Here is a 21,407-nt window from a genome sequence, read left to right on the forward strand (position 1 = left end):
CCGGCAGTCCCTTGCTATGTTTACTTTCCGACACCCAACGGGTGTCCTCGCTGGCCTTGGCGATGCCTGATAATGGGCAATAACTGTGCTCGATCCCGGATCCTCAGCGGGACATGTCCGCCATCGAAGCCCGCTTGGCCACGCCCCCACAAGGGGTGCTACTCATGCCCCAATGCATTTGGTTTTAAACCCTGCATGGACTGTTGCTAGCAGATGTCTGTAACAGATCCCCACCAGGTATGCCGGTGTTGTCTAGGGTCGTACCATGACTCCAACACCTGCAGAGACTGCACATCGATGCACCCCAAGGCCAACAGGGGGAGCGTGGCAAAACTGTCTCCAAGCAGAAAAGGATGTCTCTTCTGGCTGTTCCAAGTTGAAGACCCTTTCCCATTCCTATTGTCGCCTGGGCCACTCATGTGGCTGTCCATCACGGTCGAAGTCTTCAGGTACGCACAAAAAGGCCAAGCGGAGTTTCACTCCTTCCTGCCATTATCATTCCCCTGGCGACACGCAGGGACAGCACAAACAGTAACGTTTGCGCTCCTGAAGTCACCCAACTTCAGAGCCAATTCTGCATATGGTTCTTGCATAACCTGAATTCCCGGGACCTTCCGCCATGATGTGCCAGATCGAAGAGCTCCACGTAGCCATGCTCTGGCTCTTTGGATCTTTTCTGTCTCCCTCTGGCACACATAGGGGCACCTCAGAACCGAGAGGCCGTCTATCTAAGTTACTACCTGGGGTTTTGCCCTAGGCGCCTGCTGGACCCTCTGAGCACATCCCTCAGAGTCTGACGCTTATGCCCACCTCTGGTCGAGACACTTTGACGCCGAGACAGACATCGCCCAATACAGATTAGGTTCCGATTATCCATTCCGACAAGTTGCCGCTTGTCTGATTCAGACTGACCGACTTCATGCCCAATTCCTCCTGAGGCGCAGCTGGCAGTAATTGATCCTTCACAAGGCAGGCACCTTTACACACATTCGCTCTTTGGCTTATGACCCAGGGGACACATTTGCTCTACCCTTACAGAGGATAATTGGTAAGAGGACTTGCAAGAGGCCAGTGGACTTGAAACCTTGCCTGAGACAGCCCCACTTCCATCCCTGCCACAGAAGAATCCCCTTCATACGCTGTGGTTGTGCATAGAGCAGCCAAAGTCCTTGACTTCCAGCTCCCCACCACTGAGGTGAAAGCAAACGTTCTTACAAAATGCCTCTAACAAGGCCAGAACACATCTGAGCCCCTTCTATCCGTCAAGGAGGCCCTCACAGATGCTCTTCTTGGGGCTTGGGCCAAGCCTTGTATTGGCCTCCCAGGCAACTGTAAGATTGCTGTCCAACCACAATAATTTGTCCTCCACTCCCCGTAACAAGGAATCTAAACACTTGAAAACCTTAGGGAAGCATGGTTGTTATGCCCCCTTCTTTCTGGTCCTCAAAAAGGACAGACCTCTGGAGGATTCTAGACCCGTGGCCTCTCAGTGCCTTCCTCTGGAAGTAGACCCTACCCCAGGTATTTTCTGCCCTCAACTTTGGAGACTGGATGGTGGCGTTGGACGTGCAGGACGCATATTTCTATATCTCAGTCCTGCCAGTCTATCAGCACTACCTGTGGTTTATGGTGGGTGAGGAGCATTTCCATTTTGCTGTCCTCCCCTCTGATCTCGCCAGGGTCCTCGGGGTGATGGTGGCCGTGTACCCTTGAATGTAAGGGGTGCCAGTCATCCCCCTACTTCGATGACTGCCTGCTGAAGGCAAACTCCCCCCAGTCAGTTGTCAGCCACCTCCAGACTACAGCAATCCTCCTGTCATTTTTGAGGTTCACTAGAAACGTGCTGAATTCATGCCGACTCCATCTCAGACGGTCCCCTTCTTTGAATCCGTTCTGGACATGGTTCAGCTTCGTGCCTTTTCCCCAGAAAAGAGTCCAGGACATTCAAAAGAGTCCAGGACATTCAGGTTTTGATCCTGATCTTTCAACCTCTGTAGTGGATTACAGTGAGAATGACTCTGAGACTGCTGGGACTGTTGGCCTCCTGGAGATCGAGCATGCCAGGTGACTTCTGCAGACTCTTCAGTGGGATCCAAAGTTCCAGTGGCCTGAACATCAAGGGACCCTTTCCAACCTAGTCCAGATTTCGGAGGAGACTGAGAAAGATCCGCAGTGATGGTTGGTGAACTGCGATTGGGTCAGTGTCAGACCCCTCTTCCTTCCTCGCTGACAGTTGTGTCTGATGCATCTCTCCTGGGCTGGGATGGCCATCTGGGAAAGGTGGCCTCTGGTCTTTGCCAAAGTCCCATCTTCATATCAGCAGTTTGGAGCTGAGGGCCAACTGTTTGGCGCTGAAAGCCATCCTACCAATTATCAAAGGGAGGCTGGTAACGGTCCCCATGGACACTACAACCATAACATGAGGTGTATTTGTAAAGCGCACTTTTACCCAAGGGTATCATGGTGCTGACTAACAGGAGTTTGATACCTAACTCAATGGTCTTCATTTTATCGAACTCCAAAGGATGAAAGGCTGAGTGGACCCACCGGTAATTTGAACCTGTGACCATGAGATAGAACACAAGCTCCTACAGTGGATGCATTAGTCCACTTTGCCACCAGAACCGCCATGTGGTACTGCAACAAACAGGGCGGGTCAGGGTCACAGACCCTGTGCCAGGAGGCCTTGTACCTCTGGATATGGCTGGTCTGCCAAGGAGTCTTCTTGGTGGTGAACCATCATTTGGGCACCCTGAATGCCAAAGCTAATGAACTGAGCTGCTGGAACCTCACTGATGACGATTGGCAGTTACACCCATAGGTGGTGCAAGGTCTATTCTATTCATAGAATCTTGGCTCGATCTCTTCACCACTGCAGATAATGCGTAATGGCAGCACTTTTGCCGGTTGGAGTTTCCAAGATGTGTTTCGCTCTCAGGTTCCACTTAAAGTGGACCTCAGGAATCCTGTATACCTTTCTGCCAATCCTGCTCCTGCCCAGAGTTCTAAGGAAAATCAGGACCGAGCGGGCCGAAGTTATCCTAGTGGACGCCATACAAGTACAGAACTTTTATATAGCTTGTACCAAAGAACACCAAGTGTTTGATCATCTTTATGGAATTCACTGGGTCGAAGAGAGGCAAGGTTGTGCAAAAGAATACTATCTCTCGGTAGATCGTGCTCTGCAGGAAGTGGCATCTATATAGGCCACGCATGTCAAATCCGGAGTAGAGACGCACAGCACAAGAAGTACTGCTGAAAACGAGATCTATATATAATTTGGAGATACTTTTTTTTACTTCTCTGGAGTACAGGCTTACATCAGTTGCAGGCACCAAAACGATGCTGGGTGAAGCTAGGTGGTACATTCATGTTTGCTTTAACTGCTGTTATTTGTGCTGGTTGAATTTTGCTGACCTATGCTTTGTTTCAGAAAAGATTTGCCACTCCAAGATGTTGGAACAAATCTATTTGAATCTTCTAAAAATATATTCATGATTCTTATAAATATTTTTTCGGATGGATACTTCTAACTGCAGATTAGAATGTTCACAGGTGCCAGACTGGACCTGGAGAATTTTTCAGCAATGTTTCTGCGCACTTGCATGTGGCACTGTGTGGTTCCGCAGTGACTCTGTACTGCCCTGAAATTGACTCAGCAGAGCCACATATAAACATTGCATCTGCGCCCTGTTAGTTCCGATCATTCTGTGCCCTTTGATGCAGATCCGGAGTTCATGTTCCACCTTCATTGTATTTTTCCATTCAACTACAAAACATTTTGCGGAATGCTAGAGAAAAATGCCCCTACCAAAAATAACCAGCTTCAAATGTTGGTCACAGAAATGCACAAGGTTTGTCTGTGGTGCTTAGGTTTCGGGCTCAAGAGCTAAAACGCTCCATCAGCAAGTACAAGAAGAGGTTGCTGTCAAAATATAGGTCTCATTCCCATTCCAAGTCGCTGCCCCCAGTCGCAGTCCCTGTCTCAAGGCCCCTCCCCCTAAAATAAAATCCACTTCTAGGTTGAAGTCCTCTAATAAGTCCATATCAAAGGCTAGACAAGAAGGCCTTGGAGGGTTCGACCTTATCCTGGCACTTTAAGTCTAGAGAGAAGGAGGAAGGCTATTGATAAAGATTGCCCTGCCCCAGTGTTCCGAAACCAATATTGCAGTTGGTCCTGACACACCTTAAATTTAACAGGTCATCGTCAACCCCACTTTCAAGGCAATGCTGCAGATTTTTGGTTTGATTCTTACTCCCTCTGGCACTTCCTCGGGCCCCACGGACCTGCAGGGGTCTCCAATTGAACTTTAACCAGCAGGTTCCTGTTCTCTTCTTCCCCGTGGGACTGGCTATTGAGCCCATAGCTACTTTTACACAGATGTGTACCCTGGCCCCATGGTCCATGTCTACTCCTTACGTACTGGCGCTGGCACAGACTTCACCTGCACCATTCGATGTTAAATTACCCGCGTCGATATCTGACCTTCAACCGACTTCAACCCTATGTTAGCCTATGTCAGGCAATAAATAAATATTGGAAAAGCGCAACTGGTGGTTATATAGCAAATTCCCAACCAGTACCTCTGCCCCAACATCCATACCGGTAAGAGTCTATTGATGCCAGCCAAGGAGTTTCCCCACCAATAGCAAATACAGAGGCTATTCCAGGGGTTAGCTTACCTGCAGCACTAGCCCTCACAACTATTACTGCAGCAGCCAACCAAGTCTTTTTGTGGCCTCAGATGTGGCATCAGAAGCAGGTACATTCAGCAGGGGCAGCAATTCTCAAAGTATTTAAGCACCTTTAGAATGTGAGGGCATTTCTGAAGAAGGACCAGTGCTCACTTTGGGTTAGAGCTGTGTTCCAGTAGACTAGATTGCATCCTTGAACACACAGAATGCGTATTTCCATATACCCATCCTTTACTCCCACAGGTGTTACCTTTCAATTTGCTCTGCTGTCCTTTGGCCTAATCTTCGCCTGTGAGTGTTCCCAAACTTTAAGGTGGTGGTTGCTTCAAATCTTCAGAGATTTGGGGAACACACATTTATGTACCACGACTGCTGGCTGCTAAAAGTGGTCTCGCTGTAGTCCAGTGTAGACCACCACCTGACGAAGACCATTCGGTTACAAAAAGCCAAAGTTCCTCCAGAGTCCCACGCAAACACTTCAATTCACTGGGACAATTCTAGACACGGTGACATTTGGGGGGGCTTTCCTCTACTGCAGCAAGTCTGGGACTTTCAGCATATGATCCAAATGTTTGGGCTATGTCCTGGGTCTCAAAGGCTTCTTGGTCTCCAGGCCGCATACATCCTTCTTATACCAAATGCCAGGTGGCATATGTAAGCCCTGCTGTGGAATGTCAGATCCCAGTGGACCTAGCATCACTGACTTCATCAATATCTTGCAGAAGACTGCTCAATACCTTCTGTGGTGGCAGACAACTGTCAACCTTATCAGGTAGCAAACCACTCTTCCTCCCCCACCCAGAGTTTGCAGTAGTGACAGACTTGTCACTGCTAATTTTTGTAGGCCATTTGGGAGAGGTGGCGATTGGAGGCCTCTAGTCTGACAGAGAGCCATCTCCATATATTTCTTCTGGAACTTTGCGTGTTTTGTCCATCCCTGAAAGCCTTCCTACCGTCTATCAAAGGGAAGCTAGTTATCATTCTCACTTTGTTTTTCAGCTGGAGTGTTGGTTCCTCCCTTGAAGAACTTAAATAGGGTACGCCCGTCATGATAACCTTCCTCCAGACTGTTGCCCTTATGTGGCTAAGACAGAATTGAATGGGGAACGATTGCATCTTGGTGTTAAATCCTTGAGATGATAATCTATGTAAGGCAATGTTGCTCCTCATCACACCACCCCTTCCAACGCCTTGTTCCAAAGACCCCTGCTTTAACATTTGGAGGGAGGGCAATGGGTAACGTAGCTCCCTGCAGTGGGACTTGTGCCATGATGGGGTCAGAGCTCAAAGCCTGAGACAATGTAATATTACGTGAAGAGTCCTGAGCTGGACTCAAGTTGGCATGGGACTGTGATAACTGGGTGACATCGACTTCCTAATTATGTAATCTGTCTACGAGCAGAGACAAGCTTGCGGCAAACATAAATTAGAATTTGTTGAAAATGTGGTCCCGGTCGAAGTTAGATGCGTCTTTTGCACCGCTGGTAACAGAGAATGTATCGGTGTTAAACGGAAGTGGGGTGGGCACACTTAGCTCTGGGTGCTTCAGAAGCTCTAGGAGTGCCTGCTTGCTTAGGTTATCTTTTCCTCTTGGCTGAAGGGCCATTATCGCTAATGTCCAGAGGGTCAGGGTTAATAGGAATGCTGGATATAGATATTGGTGATTGTGGTTGCAAGATGATCATATCAGGCTGGGGACTACATGATACAGAGGAAACCTTATTTCCAGGGCTCTGTTGGAGCCCCAGACATCCCGGAGGGCACTCTCCCAAAACAAGCAACAAACGCTGTTCCGTAAGATCAATATCTTTGGCTATGACTCCCCACTGCTCGCACCAACAATGAATCAAGGGCAGTGCCTCCTGGAGTTTTGGTAACAATGTCTCTACCACCTGGAAGTTTGTGTTTAACCACGATTACGCTGTGCAGGCCCTACCAAACGTATATAGAGCCAGGTCCCCAGATGAAGGTTCACCATAGTCTGATGGGCGATCAAAAAACCACGAGTGGTGGCCCAGGCCAGCCTCTTCCAGGTAATGACGGGCCTGCCCTTGGCGTGCCCCTCCTGGCGGGACCTCACAGAGCACGTTGAGCGCTGCAAATTAGCTGTAGGTGCAGGCGATGGTGCGGGCCACATCCCCGTTTCGAGGAGTGCTGGGACTTGTAATCCTTGTTCGGCAAGGTAGGACCTCACAAAACACTTTGTATTGCAGCAAATTATCGGCACGTGCAGGCAATGGCGCGGGCTGCCTTCAAGCTCCCAGGAGTGCTGAGACCTGTAGTCCTTGTTCAGCACTGATCCCAGTGCTGCAGAACCTCACAAAGCGCTTTGTAGCTGTAAAGTTGCATGGATTCACTCAGGAAATGAAAGAGACTTCCTTAATATGTTTTAATAGCTTTATTGCAGCATATAGTTGAAGCCATGGGGGTGTCTCTCTCCTCCGGGAAGTACAGAGTGCCAGTGGACGTTACTGGCATTCGTATTGCGTTGAGGAGAATACAATGCATGAGCAACAACTTCAAAAGAATATATATTTTTTCCAGCACATTCAGCTCTGGGATTGAACTACGTACATGCCCTTATACATAAGATCATAAACATAAAAGACATACTACAAATTATATGAAAAGAAACACCATTTTTCATCCCTTTCCTTTTAAAGAAAACTTAAATGCATATATACCAGAAGGAGAATCTCCAAAAAACGTAATACATGTAAAAATCTTTGAACCTAGAAGGTAAAGAACAATTGCGATATGTCCTGGAAGCATCAGAGCAAGTATCTCCATTTAATTCACCTCGCTGAGAAGAAACACTTTGTTGAGATTGAGATGCATCAGAGAGTGAGGTTCTAAGTGGAGTATGAGGAGTGGACCGAATATTTACACAACTGTTAGATACATCATCGGACCAGGTTCCCAACAAGAACTGGGAAAAATGTGAATTGTCTTCAACAGCAGTATTCTGAGAAGCAAGAATTTTGAATGCCTAAACAGGATTCAGTTTGACAACCACTCTTTTATTCCACCACCCCTTTTTATCCAAAATGAGTGATTATTTTGTTGTCTTAAGGATTTATACAGGAAGGGGGGAGAATTTTGATACACCCTTTTTTACTCGGTTAGGATTTTTAACCATGACCCAATCACCTTCTTGAAAATCAGGTAAAACATTGCTGTACTTTGAGTCAACTAGCTTTTTAGGTCTCGCGACCTATCAATGCCCGCAAGCGCATTGAGCGGAGCGAGAATTCATGTCCTGAAAATCCTCGTGAAACCAAGGGCTTCTTGCGCTGCGGTTTTCTTTTAAGTTCACGTGAATCACGTGACAAAACAAGCACGCGCATCAGCCTCCCTCCCTCCTAATCCGGCTTCCCTCCGGCCATTTGCCACACTCCTTGCCTCTGCCGCAAAGGACTCCTCCCCTCGTCGACAACCCCTACAGTCTCACCGTGAGCTCCTCGCTCACATTCGACGTTCTAGGTATGATACACTTGCATTTCAAGATTTGTTTTTTTTTACATTTTGCTCGCTGTAATTTCTCGTATTCGAATTAGTACTAAGTGTCCATTTGTTAAAATGTTACACCCATTGAGCATGTTGAAGTTTTTTCACTTTTGATGCTCGTAACTTTATTATTCACATTCTCCATTTGAAATTGCATATCGTGACTTGCCCCTTTAACCACCAACTACACGCACCGTCACTTCCGTACTTAACCACACCCACCTTCACTACGTCACACGCTGACTTGTTTTCAACGGCATGGACTCAGAATTGCCGGTAGTACCGCGTACATATGCCGTATCAATTGTGCACACTGGTAAGCGCCTAGCACTTGACTTTTTTAATATACGTCTTTTCTGTTTATCTTAACCCCGCACATGGTTTATCTTGCCACGGCCATTGAGAGGGTTCGTTAATGGTTCACGGACGTCTCTTTAGTCACGATGCCTCGCAGTTCCACAGCGTTCCCTCCGGCCATTTGCCACACTCCTTGCCTCTGCCGCAAAGGACTCCTCCCCCCATCGACACCCCCTACAGTCTCACCGTGAGCTTCTCGCTCACATCCCCCCCCCCACCAGGCTCTCCCGCCCCCATCCAGCTTCCCTCCGGCCATTTGCCACACTCCTTGCCTCTGCCGCAAAGGACTCCTCCCCCCGTCACTCTCAAAACAGCTTTGTTTGCTCTTCTTTTCGCTTGTATTCCGTGAGCTCCTCGCTCACATTCCCACCCCCCCACCAGGCTCTCCCGCCCCCATCCGGCTTCCCTCCAGCCATTTGCCACTCTCCTTGTTTCTCTCATTTCTCTTCTCTGTAATTTTCTCCTTTCTGTTTCTCTTTCACAAAGTTTCATCTTTTTTCGGGTTTCCTTTTTTCTTTCTTCCCGCATGCTTTGCAAAATGTGTGGTAGATGGCCTTTACCTCTTCTCAGACAGCCAATTGCGGGTGGGAAATCGTAGTGCAGTGCAGCCCTACTGTACTGAACTTTGTTGTCTAAAGGAGAGCCTTCCAACTATGTGGAAATGTAACAGAATACATGTGCTACCATTATAGTATATAAAGCGTGCCAAGTCCTTACAGTGAACTTCGCACTATATAAACAAGCACTGGCGTTGCCAATAGGTCTCGCAGTAGGAAAGTTGGAGCTATTGGTTTTGTAAATGACAAAGCCCTTTATGTTTTTAAAATGAAAACAAAAATAAAAGGCATTGTTATTTGCAATTGTAATAGCTACAACTTTCCTACTGCGAGACCTATTGGCAACGCCAGTGCTTGTTCTGTTTGTTTTGTTGAATAAGAACATTCTTCTTCCTACTTTATCCTTACAAGCTAAACATTAATCATTTTCCTTTCTTAACACCTTTATCCAACCTGGACACACATTTCCATTGGGATCTCTTTTCCTAAGAAGCCTAAAGGGAGAAACCTCTGTGGTAGAATGAAGAGTAGTGACGTGAGACTACATTTTTTTTCTAAGGAAAGTTACAAGCCAAAGCAGAATGTATTCCTTCCTTTATGAACCTATTCAGTCTTTCAACAAGACCGTTGGAAGAAGGGAAATACAAAGCAACTCTTAAATGTTTTGTATCATGACACCTGAGGAAATCCTGCATTGAAACCGATGTAATATGTGTGGCATTGTCTAACTATTTCTTTTGGACAACCTTCAGAAATAAAGACTCTGGACAAGAACTCCATTACAGACAAACTATTGAGCGTATTAAAGAACTCAAATTCGACCCATTTAGAAAAATAGTCTGTTATAACAATCATATATCTCTTGTCAGTAGAAAGCAAATCAAATGGACCAGCAAAACTAAGAGCTAGTTTTGTCCAAGCTTCTTCTGGAACAGGAACACAATGTAAAGGTGTCTTTACTGTTTACAATATTTATCAGAAACTATACAGGTTTGGCAATTACCGATCCATTGTGATATCTTTAACCAAGGCAGGCCTCCAAAAATGTTCTTTGAACTTCTTCCAAGTACCTCCTGTACCTAAATGACCTTCATGTGCAGCCTGAAATGTTTTAACCCCTTCGACGCTCATGACGAGCTGGGCTCGTCATGAGGTAGCCTCCTCGCACGCTCATGACGAGCCCAGCTCGTCATGAAACATGGGAATGAGTAAATCCCAGCGTACGGGCGGAATTCCGCACGCATGCGGTTAAAACGTAGAAAAACAGGGGGGACGGACTGATCTCCATGTATGAGAATGTCTTCTATAATAGAAAGTTCTGACACCTGGGCAAAGGATCTGGAAGGAGCAGGCAATTAACATTCTTTAGGCCAGCCAGAGTCTACCATGTTTTTGGCGGCTTGAAGAACTTTGTCCTCCTCAGATGCCTTGAGCCAGTCATTGTGGCTGACAAAAGTTGTAGAATAAAACATGTCATCAATAGAAGCAACAACACATTCAATATCATCAAATTTTGATTCTGAGCAACTGTCTTTTAAACGTAATCATGACAATCAGCTCTGACATTTCACCTACCAGGAACACACTTCATCGCAAAGTTGTATTCATGTAAATGTGATAATATGCGGACTAACCTAGCAGAGGCTTTGCCTGTACCATTTCTGTTTAGTAAATGAAGTAACCGTTTATGATCAGAAAACAAGTCACAGAGGGTACCCCAAATGAATGTTTTAAATTTCTCAACATCCCAGGAACAAGCAAGGGCCTCTCTTTCGATGGTACTATAATTGGATTTAGCAAGTGTTAATGACCTAGAAGCAAAGCCTATGGTGTGCTCATTCCCACAAATCCATTGACATAGTACTACTCCCAAACCATATTGACTGGCATCTACGGAACATTTTTGACCTGGGGCAGAAAAAGAAAGGGCAGGAGTCTCAATGTTTTAACTAGATCAAAAGTGTACGTCTTGACTTTGTTAAATGTGGCTTCCCACTAAACCAAGATGGCCGCTGGGCGTCAAATGCGTGATGACATCACGAGAAGAGGAGACTTGAGGAACTCGAAACGTAACACGGGAGGAGAGCAGCGGGTGCCTATTCTGATGAAATTATTAAATTGGGATTGTACCTTTTTCATGAATCGAAGACAGAGGGATCCTTATCGAAAATGTAAGAAATTTTGTTCATCCGAAGATTTCAAGGTAGAGCTTCCACGAATATTCTTATCTTTTAATATGCAGAAAACTAGTAGAAATTCGTTGTTATAGCTCGTCCCCAGATGTAAAGTTGCATGGATTAGCTTTCTTGAAGCATACAGCGGAAACCATGGGAGTGCGTCTCTCCTCAGCGAAGTACAGAGTGCATTTGGACGTTACTTGCATTCATACTTCGTTGAGGAGAATACAATGCACGAGCAACAACTTCAAATGAATACATGTTTATTCCAGCGCATGCCGCACTGGAATTGAACAACGTACATGCCCTTATACATAACATCATAAACATAAGACACACTACAAATTATATGAAAAGAAACACCATTACAGTAGCACTGCAACTTGGCGCCAGGTACGGGCGATGGTGTGGACTTTGTAGTGTTGGGCCTTAGGCCCACATAGTGGAGGAATGAGGCACACGGACGCCAGTTAGGGGATAGCAGATCTGGCCTCGAGCACGTGCGCTCAGGCTCTTTTATTAACAGCGTCACCTGACCCAGTGACGTCTGTGGTGGGTGGGTGTGTAGTGTAGGGTTACACTGCAACAACTAGACTGTGTCCTGGCAGGACACTACATTCCTCCCCAACTTTAATGAAAGGAAAAGCGAATGTCCAACCTGTAAGAAAACAGAACAATAACAGTTGATAGCCCCAACAGATCTTCTTCAGGCGATCAGCTGGGAGAATGTTGAGAGTTCCAGGACTACAAAGTCAGTCAGATGAGCTTCACCTCGGCGGTGTACTTCAGATCATCCTTGTCTTGCTGTGTTGACGCTTATGTACAGTGTTCTCACTTTGGGAGCAGAAAGGGTGTGACCCTTGAGGGGTCTCGCAGGTGTTCCTAGTCCAGTGGATGACCACGCTTGTTGGTTGTAGGAGACGATCATGGCACGAGAGGTCTTTCTTTGGATTTGCTGATCTTGATGCCTTCACATCTCCGTCCGGCCAGGTAGCTTCCGACTTGCCTTTCTTGCTGGACTCCTCTCTCACGGGAGCCTTGAAGACTGGCCTCTCCTGCTTGGACTCTTCTCTCACTAGAGACGCTGGGAGGACCCTCTTGCAGGACACGACGGGACCGGGTGGGCCGTGCGGGCTTCGCATGAGCCGCGCAAAGGCGTCGCTGCCGAACTGCCAACGGACTCACCGCCAAGTCTCTCATGATGTCCTCGGGGGTGTTGATGTCATCCGCCAGGATGGTCTTGCCGTTGGGACATGGGTTCAGTGTCTTCAACCGACCGTTTCTCGGTGCCAGGTGATTACCTGGGGCCTTCATGCTTCCTGTTGCCTGTCGTGGAGCTGCCGCTGCTGCACCTCTCCCATCCGGATTCCTCTCTCACAGGATATGCGGCCGAGGCCCTTGTCCCCTGGACCGCCACTTGATCGCGTGGGCTGTACGGGTCGCTGCCGAACTTCGGACATGGCCACAGTCGAGTCTTGTGTAGTCCACAAGGGTGGATTGTCTAGTGCTCGGGTATGCTCTGCTTCGGTAAGCTTCAGGTTCACGGGGCACCCATGCAGTTCTTCAGTGGTTGGTCTCCTCGAATGCAGGTTGTAGGGATTACTGGGATCCACACGGATGTTGCGATGTTCCTTGGCCAGCACCGATGTTCTTGTGTGCTGACTGTTGCGATGCTCCTTGGACAGCACCGATGTTCCTGTGTGCTGTGGTTCTCTCTCCTCCTCTGTGGAGTGATGTGACTCTCCATTCTTCCTCTTCGTTCACTTCCTCGACGCGGTCCGGTCTTCTCTCGTGCTTTCTCATGCTAACCAGGATTCTCCATGTAGCGGGCCCTCTACATGTGGTCCCCGTGGTCTTGTCCATGTGGTAGGACACTGTCTTCACTTGGCTTGGTGACTAGACCTGTCGTCGTATCTTCCTTTTCTTCATGGCGTCGCGCCCTCTCTTTCCATGTTGGTCAATTTTCATCTTGGGCATGAGTTGTCATGCTGTGCCATTTTCTTTGTGGTCGCTATTCACCGTCACGGTGTTTTGGCGTTGGCGCGCTTTGTCTGCGCGGAGGAGGGTTGCGTCACCGCTCCTGGTGCAACTCCGGTGCATGCTGCCATGCGTGCTGACGATGGCACTCCGGTTGCTGCAAGACATGGCTGTCTCTGTTGGGGACCTTTGTGTGCTGTCCCGTGGCATTGGCGTGTCGCTGTGTAGCGTCACTGTGGCGCCCTTGATTCCTGGCACGTTCCGGCGCAGTGCTGCGCAGTCCTGGCGTGCGGGTGTGGAATTCTTGGACGCTTGTTGCGAGTCGTTGGGTACTTGCTGCTTTGGCTGGTGTCAGGGACTTGCTGCTTTGGACCGTTGGCGGGAGTGGTTGATGCTGCGGTGAACACCTGTGGCCACAAGGCGTCGCTGCTCTCTCCGTCGTTTGATCTCGGCGCTCGTTTTCCCTGGACGTTCTTCCAGTGCTTGGCAGTCGTTTCCTCCAGACGTTCTGTTAGTGCTTGAGTGCTTGGTGAGGCGTTCGTGCCTCTTTCCACGTCGCGCTGGAAGTGGCATCTGCAGACCCTTTGCTGGTGTGTGTGGGTGTCTTCTGCGTGGTTGCGCACTTACTTGCTGTGTGGTTGTAGATTCCAGTTGTGGTTGCGTTGTGTTGCGTCGCGCATTTACTTGCTGCTTGGTTCCTTGGGGCGTTACTCAGTTCCTTGCCCCTTGCTGCTACTGACCCGTCGTGGGTTCGTGCAATGCTTGTTCCTTTGGTGTGGTGTGTGATGGTGCTGGATGGCCACCCAATAGCAGGGGGGGGGCTCCTCGGCAGTCTTCCAGGATCTGCAGGGCTCTGCTGATTGAAAATGCCGACACTGGGACGTGTGACCCTGTAGTGTGGGGGTCCGACCCAGTAAGTAGGTGGCTTGCAGATTCACTGATTGCACTGGGCCCCCAGGAGTCCTTTGGTCTGTGCCAGTTTTGTGTTTCTGGCGCGTTCCTGCGCCTCGTGGCGTGTTACTGCGTTGCTGGCTTGTCTCTGCGCGGTCTCCCTTTTGTCTTCAGGAGGTTGCGTACTGGCGTGGCGTCCTTTGGGCATGGCAGTGTTCCTGCACACGGTTAGTCCAGTCTCACATTGTGTCGGTGCTATCTGGTGCGTGGAGTTCCTTCACTCCTTGCGTGTTGCTGCGCAGTGCTGTGCTGTTGTGTGGAGTCCCTTCCGATCTCGGGGTGGCGGCAGCACCACTGACAGACGTGGATGTGGTTTTGCGCCACCTGTTGACATGGCACTTGCTTTGACCAATGCTTGTTTCGGTCTCGCTGGGAGTCCTTCGGCTTATGGAACTGCACTCTGCGGGCACTGGGTTGCTGCGGGCTTGTTCTAGGTTGCAGTCTGTAGGTGGTTGGCCCGAGGCTTGTTTGCTGCTCCCTCCTGTGCTCTTCTTACAGCCGGCCACTAGATGGCAGTGCTGGATAGATTGGATAGCAGTTCACCTCCTTGTGGGCTTTTGTGGAGCTTTCCTCGGTGTTCACAAGTGGAGCTGAGCTGCCAGTGTTGGGCTCCGTGGGTGCAGTTGGTGCTGTAGCCACTCCGGCTCCACTGGCATGCTGGAGGACAGCGGACGACCCGATGGAGCTGCAGGCTGGATGGCAGGTAGGCTCTACACTTGGCAGGGCTGGGTGGGAAAAGGGGGCTTGGCACCACACTCTTTGGGCAGCGCTGGCCGCATGCAGTCTTTCCCTTGTCCCCTTCCCTCTCTGCAAGCCCCTTCAGGTCGCGGGCTGAGGAAGGGGGGGGGGGGGTGCTCTGATGGCCGCAGGCAGTCTCTCGTGGCTCTCCTCGTTGCCCCCGCCCGCAGCAGCCTTTCATTCACTCGCTGCTCGGTGGGGGGGGGAAAAATGGCTGGGGGGTTCAACTGTAGCTGGCGTTGGACTACGTGCCTCCCTGCACTGTAGTAGTCTCCGTGCTCACCCCCGCCCTGCCGCCGCAGCGCCTCAGCTCACACGCTGCGCTGGGCGGAGGAAAAGCCGACTCCAGTGAGTGCTTGCCGCTTTTGAACGGCTGCAAGCTGTGTCCTCTCCCCGCTGCCGCAGCTCCAGTTCATGGGCTGCGGGGGACAGTTTGTGTGCAGCAGCTGCGGGTGGGCTCCGCTTTTGTATTTTCTTAAACTCGGCAGCTCTCCACGCGCTCCCCGCCGCCGCAGCTTCACACACGCGGCGGGGGAGGGGGCGCTGCAGGCAGGCCGCGGGTGGGCTCCGCGAGTCCTGCTTGATTAATGTTCATTCATCCTCGCAACGGCGGACAGGAGGCACCACAGGCAGGCTGCGGGTGGGCTCCGCTGGCGCTGCAGTCTTTCTTCCGTGGGGATGCCACAGGCAGGCCGCGGGTGGGCTCCGCGAGTCCTGCACGAGTTGTGCTCATTCACCCTCGCGGCGGGGGGCAGGAGGCATCCCAGGCAGGCCGCGGGTGGGCTCCGCTGGCTCTGCTTCAGTGTCAGTTTATTTACGGCAGCATTGTGCCCGTCTAGGCACCTCGGCACAGTCTTTCACCCCTCTGCCGCACTTCACACACGCGGCGGGGAGGGGGGCGCTGCAGGCAGGCCGCGGGTGGGCTCCGCGAGTCTTGCCGTGTTTTGAGTTTATTTTCGGCCGCGTTGCACGCGGGCCATGCGGGTGGGCTCCGCTTTGGTGCACAGTCTTCCGGGGGGGGTCACCTCCCGCTCCCGGCTCACCTTCGGCCGACGGGCCAGGTCCTGGGCTGCGGTCGTGGCGGGTGGGCTCCGTCCGGCCGGTGCACCTCTCCGGTGGGGTCTTCAGGCTCGCGGCCGTCGCAGGTGGGCTCTGGGCGGTCCGCTGTTTCCTGGTGGCGCTGGATGGTGGCGGCCGACGCGGGTGGGCTCCGGTCGGCTCGTCCTTGAAGGCAGGTGCGGTGGGCCTCACGGTCGCTGCAGGCTGCGGGGCTCCGACGTGCCCACCGGCTTCTCGGCGCTGCTGCGCCCTGCTACGGGGGGGGGGTGCCCTGCAGGCGGGCAGCTCTCTCTCCCCCTTTTCTCAGGATGTCTTGGCAGTGGCACGCGTGGCTTCACTACCGGCCTCGTCGCCAATGTAGTGTTGGGCCTTAGGCCCACATAGTGGAGGAATGAGGCACACGGACGCCAGTTAGGGGATAGCAGATCTGGCCTCGAGCACGTGCGCTCAGGCTCTTTTATTAACAGCGTCACCTGACCCAGTGACGTCTGTGGTGGGTGGGTGTGTAGTGTAGGGTTACACTGCAACAACTAGACTGTGTCCTGGCAGGACACTACAGACTTTAGAATTCTGAAAATCCAGCCGGGCACTGAGGGATATTCTAAAGGTGAGAAATATGAGGTTAGGGTATCCATCAGAAAAAGTGTTCCAGAAGGTAAGTAACTTGTTCCTCGATGCCGCAGAATAGAATAACTCTTTACCTGGCAATTGCAGCTGAAATGATGTGCATCAGACTTTAATCATTCAAATATTGTGTAATCTGTATCAAACATAGTATTGTGAACCTTTGAAGCTCTGTGTGATTTGCACGAACTTGTGTACGGATGTAGTCTATTTTTGGCCACTTGTTTTCGGTTGTGCATCTGGATAGCACTTGAAGAAGCAAAACACCCTAATAATTAACATTGTCAGTTCTTTTTCCCATCAGCTGGTACTTTTATTAATACTAGTGCAAGGAAATCCATAGTTCCCAACCCATTATGCATGTATATTATGTCAAAACTATTACATATGTTTATCTCATGAAAATGAAATTGTAGATTGCGTCTTGTAATGCTGTTTATGGACGGTTTTATATGTAATGCAACAACCCTGTCTAATGGTGTCGTGTGACAACCCCTGACACACACTGAATGCAATGTTTTGTTGTTATTTTTCACATAGGGTGAAGACTCTCTTTTCCAGTTCTGTAGCCTTTGCAAAATTTGAAGTCGTGTTCTGCCTATCAGACAGTTATCCTTCGGCCCCTATGCCTTTCACAGTACTGAAGCTCATAGGAAGGATAGGGTGAGTATACCACACTAAGAGCTGAGATCAAAGACTACCTAGCACTTGCACCAGAGATTCCAGCTCCTGTTAAGTGACACAGTTGCAGTAGTGCAGAGTGATTATTAGCAAGTGTAATTATAATGTTAAATAGAAAAAGGAAAACAGTGGTACTGTTCTGTTCTTACCAATTCTCAATGTTGTAGGTACACTGACATCTAGTGGTGGGACAACGGATTGCATTTACACATTTTCATTTAGAGCTTTCTGGCCCAGAACCAAATACTATCGTGTGTTTAGGTCTCGCCTGTCGAAAGCAGCGCATGTGCTGCTCTTGCCATGGAGAGCACCTTTTGGATCAATTCTGCAAGGGCTCTCATGCATGCGTCTGCAATGGACAAAGATGGCTGCTCTCGCCATTTGTCCATTGCATGTGCGTGTCCGTGGGACTGTGGACAGTCCTATGCCATTTTGTTGTTCGCAACTAAAATGCCGCTGACACAAAGCGATCGCTTTCGCGATCTTTTTTACCTGGTACTACTACGCCGTTACTTTCACGGCCGCTTATTCTAGTTAAATGCGCTGTAAATTGAAAGCTTGTTTTACTGTAAGCATATCCACTTTCAGTGAAATGAAAAGCCCTCTTTGCAGATTTGAGGTGGGATGCGAAGCCCTCACGCGTAACTTTCACTCGGAGGGGCGAGGAGAGAGGGGGAGGCGCGGCCTCTGCGGGTTGTTTGATCTTCTGTTGTTTCACAGCGTGGTGACGAACACCTACCTCTTCTCAAGAGGTGCAGAGCTGAGAAGTGAAGTGGAGATTTCCGCTAGCAGTAAACCCTGAGCCTTGCTGCAGTCTCTCCTTTCTGGGACTTGCCTCTGAGGAGGATGATGGCATTATTAACCATAATAACAATAAAAAAGAATAACACAATGATGATAATAATATAAACTGAGCCAAAAGGGGCGACAGTACCCTGGTGCTAAAGTACTTGTAACAACAAAACTCCTGTGCCTGCGCCGTTATACGGTGTAATACGGTCCTAATGGCCATAGAGCTCTAGGCAAGATCTACAACTTGGCTTTCTGTACGCTCTGTGCCTTCTCCACATTCTGGCTGTTTTCCTGCTGCAGTTTGTGAATACGACGTTTGTCGTAATACAGTGTTACTCGGGATTATCTGACTAGCTGAAGAGGAATCTCCTTGTTCACTCTGGCTGTAAATGTAAACCGTGCGTCATTCATTCGAGCTCTGTGAACGTCAGCCTTATGGGTTGTGCTTAGGAAAACTGCATTCTAAACCTCGAGGAATGTTCACACCGGAATCTTCTGCGCTCAAGAAGACCATTGACCTATTTCATTTTGAGTCAAAGTCAGAGGCCTCGTCATTTTAGAGAATTGTTTGGTTTTGGCAATGCTTGTCTATGCCTCCGCCACTTGCTATGTCATTCATTTAATGATACCCCTCCCCCCTGGAATGTTTTTGCTGGGGCGGAGCGACCCCTTCAGGCTAGATCTTTTGAGTGTGAGGACAAAGGCAAAACTCACACGTGTGTTATCGATTTGACCGCGCACACTGAACTCTAAGCTCTGCTTGACTTATTTTCCACTAACCCTTGTCACAACATTATTTTAAATGCCTTCAAGTGCAGGAGGGAAAAAAGAAAATACAAATCCCAGCGTGCCTTCATACTGAAAGCAACCGCCACACATCACCCATTCCACTGGACTAAACAAAGTTTAGCAGGGAGGGGAAGGTCCAAACCCGCCACGAACCCCATAAACTGGTGTAGTGGTACAGCAGTGGAGCTACCAGCTTTCGAACTAAGACACCTGTGTGCTAATGCTTGTAGGCCCCTTGATCAAGGTGTGCGATCTGAGGTATGTATGTTTATATCTTTGATAGGTTTAGAAACAGGCAGGCGCATATTAGCCCCTTTTATGTTCATCTTTTTGAAATGCCAGGTCATGGCTTTCCATGCCACTGGTTGTATCCAGGGCACAAGTCCTAAACAAGCATTAAAAATGCAATAGGTCTCGCCTTTCATTAAGTTAAAGTCATTTGCTTTGCTAATGGTATTGTATAGCAAAGCAAATGGTAATCAAAGGCGAGACCTATTGCATTTTCAATGCTGTTTTTTTTCTCATCACCTCCTATGCATAGGCATGAGCCCTTACCAGTTCCCTTTTTCGTACCAGACAATTTTATCTGAATCTGCTTAATTTACATCAAACTACTTCTTAAAGGAAGATCCTTTCCCTGTCCCCTTTGGCTCTTTCTTCTTATTGCATATTTTTACTTTTTTTTTTTAGGTCGTTTGCTGAGGTTGAAACAATGTCCTTGTCTGCCCATTAGTCAACAGGCGGCACAGGCCTGTGCCCGGTGATCCAGATTTCTCACCAAGAACCCTACCCTGAAAGTCTTCTAGTACAAATTTCGACCAGGAAGGTGAATCCTATTTCCTTTCCACCAATCTCCCATATAAAGAATCCAAAAGGATTGACACTTTTGGCAAGCAAATGTTTACCCCTGCCAGGTTGGCACTGCGATCCGTAAACGCCTGTCTGTTAGCCTGCTATAAACATTACATATGGGACATGGCCAGCGAGATCTTGCTGGTGGTATAAAAGTTCTTTTAAGGGCCTTCTACACTCAGAAGTTTCTTGATGGGCAGGATGCATAGAAATCAGGCTTGGACGCCACAGATTGCATTGACAGTGTCTGCCAACACGTCTGGCTGAGGTTAATCAGATTTTCTGGCGATGTTCAGGCATCACTGATGGACATTCATAAAGCAAAGACCTGGTTATAGAAAAACACATACTTTTTGTTTTTTTAAATGAGTATCATAGGGGGGCGTGGTCAGGATGGCTGCGTGGTAGGACGCTTACTTTCAGACTCCTGCCTGTCGTCCTCCCAAAATGGCACAGCACGGCTCCGTGGGGGCCCGATCAGCGTGGGACCGTTCACGCACGACCTGGGGGCGTCTGCCGGTCCAATTTGAGCCTGCACCTTGACTCTCAACGGGGACGGCGACGACAAGCGGAGAGGCAGATCCGCCTGCTTTCACGAGCGCGGCACAACAAAGCGCCATTCCAGATCGGGAAGTCGAGGCCAGCCCTTCTTCTCTCTGTCTGCCTCGCTGGCACCATATCTCTCGGCGCGGCGGGTGCAGAGACCACTGCAGTCTGGCCCATGACCCGGTGAGTGGTTGAGACTGTCATCTACCCCAGCGCCACAGCGGAGAATCCTGGATCTGCCGGGCGCTCCGGGCCAAGACGATCACCAGCCTCGAGTGGTGGCGAGCCGGTCGGAGGTTTGCCGGAGACGGTGGCGGTCTACGCGAGCTGCGAGGGCTGGCGCCCCCTGCTTGGACTGTGATTGCGGGGACCCTGTTGTACACGGCTCTGTGACCTACGAGGCAATCGGAGAGGAGATCGTGCCTGGGACCGAAGGAGGCGGCTGGAGGCCGCGGGCGCTGCGGCCGGGTGGTGGGCGGCGGCCCACGCTGGGCGGTGCTGGCTCGTGGTCCGCTGCCATACTGCGGATCGTCCTGGGTGTTTGAACCCCACTTCACAGTGGGGCCCCTATATCTTTGACGGCCACGAGAACAAGGCGAGGGCCTGGTTGCGCCCCCCGCTGAACGCGGGCCGAGTGTTCCCAATTTGGCTCGCGGGGGCCCCCCACCGCAGTGGACTGGGAACCAGGGGCCTGATGCCCGCTTCGGCGAGGAGAGAGGTGCTTTGCCGCCTACCCTTTTACTAGGCATTGCAGCGGTTGCTGGCGGGCGCCCCCTGGTGTTGGAGGGCCTGGTGTGCCCCTGGGACCTCGACAGCGGAGATCCTTGCTTGGGCCATAGGCGACTACCACCCAACGCGGACAGGCGGGCCCTACTGCACCCCCTGCCGAGCTCTGGTTGAGTGCTACTTGCGGCCCGTTCTCTAGAGCCACCGGGACGGGCCGCGCAGATCCCCGGTTTGGTGGGGGTGGCGACTACTACAACCTGGCACCTGGCGCTTGGGGAGGCAGGTACGACCAGAGCGGACGGAAGCCGACTTGAAGATTCCTTTGCCCCCTTGGATCATGACACTATGTTGAGGGCCTGTCCGCATGCTCTAAAGATCG

At 50.0% G+C, this 21,407-nt stretch overlaps 1 protein-coding gene across 1 annotated transcript in view; it reads left to right on the plus strand.

Annotated features, from left to right (window-relative positions):
• Window positions 1-21,407, plus strand: part of KNL1 (kinetochore scaffold 1) — a 579,877-nt gene that overhangs the window by 547,670 nt on the left and 10,800 nt on the right. The window contains exon 25 of the mRNA XM_078659817.1: window positions 17,183-17,305. Within this exon, the coding sequence (XP_078515943.1) occupies window positions 17,183-17,305 (123 nt within the window). The remainder of the gene's footprint in view (window positions 1-17,182; window positions 17,306-21,407) is intronic.

This window comes from Lissotriton helveticus, chromosome 9, assembly GCF_964261635.1.
Source record: "Lissotriton helveticus chromosome 9, aLisHel1.1, whole genome shotgun sequence".
NCBI lineage: Eukaryota > Metazoa > Chordata > Amphibia > Caudata > Salamandridae > Lissotriton > Lissotriton helveticus.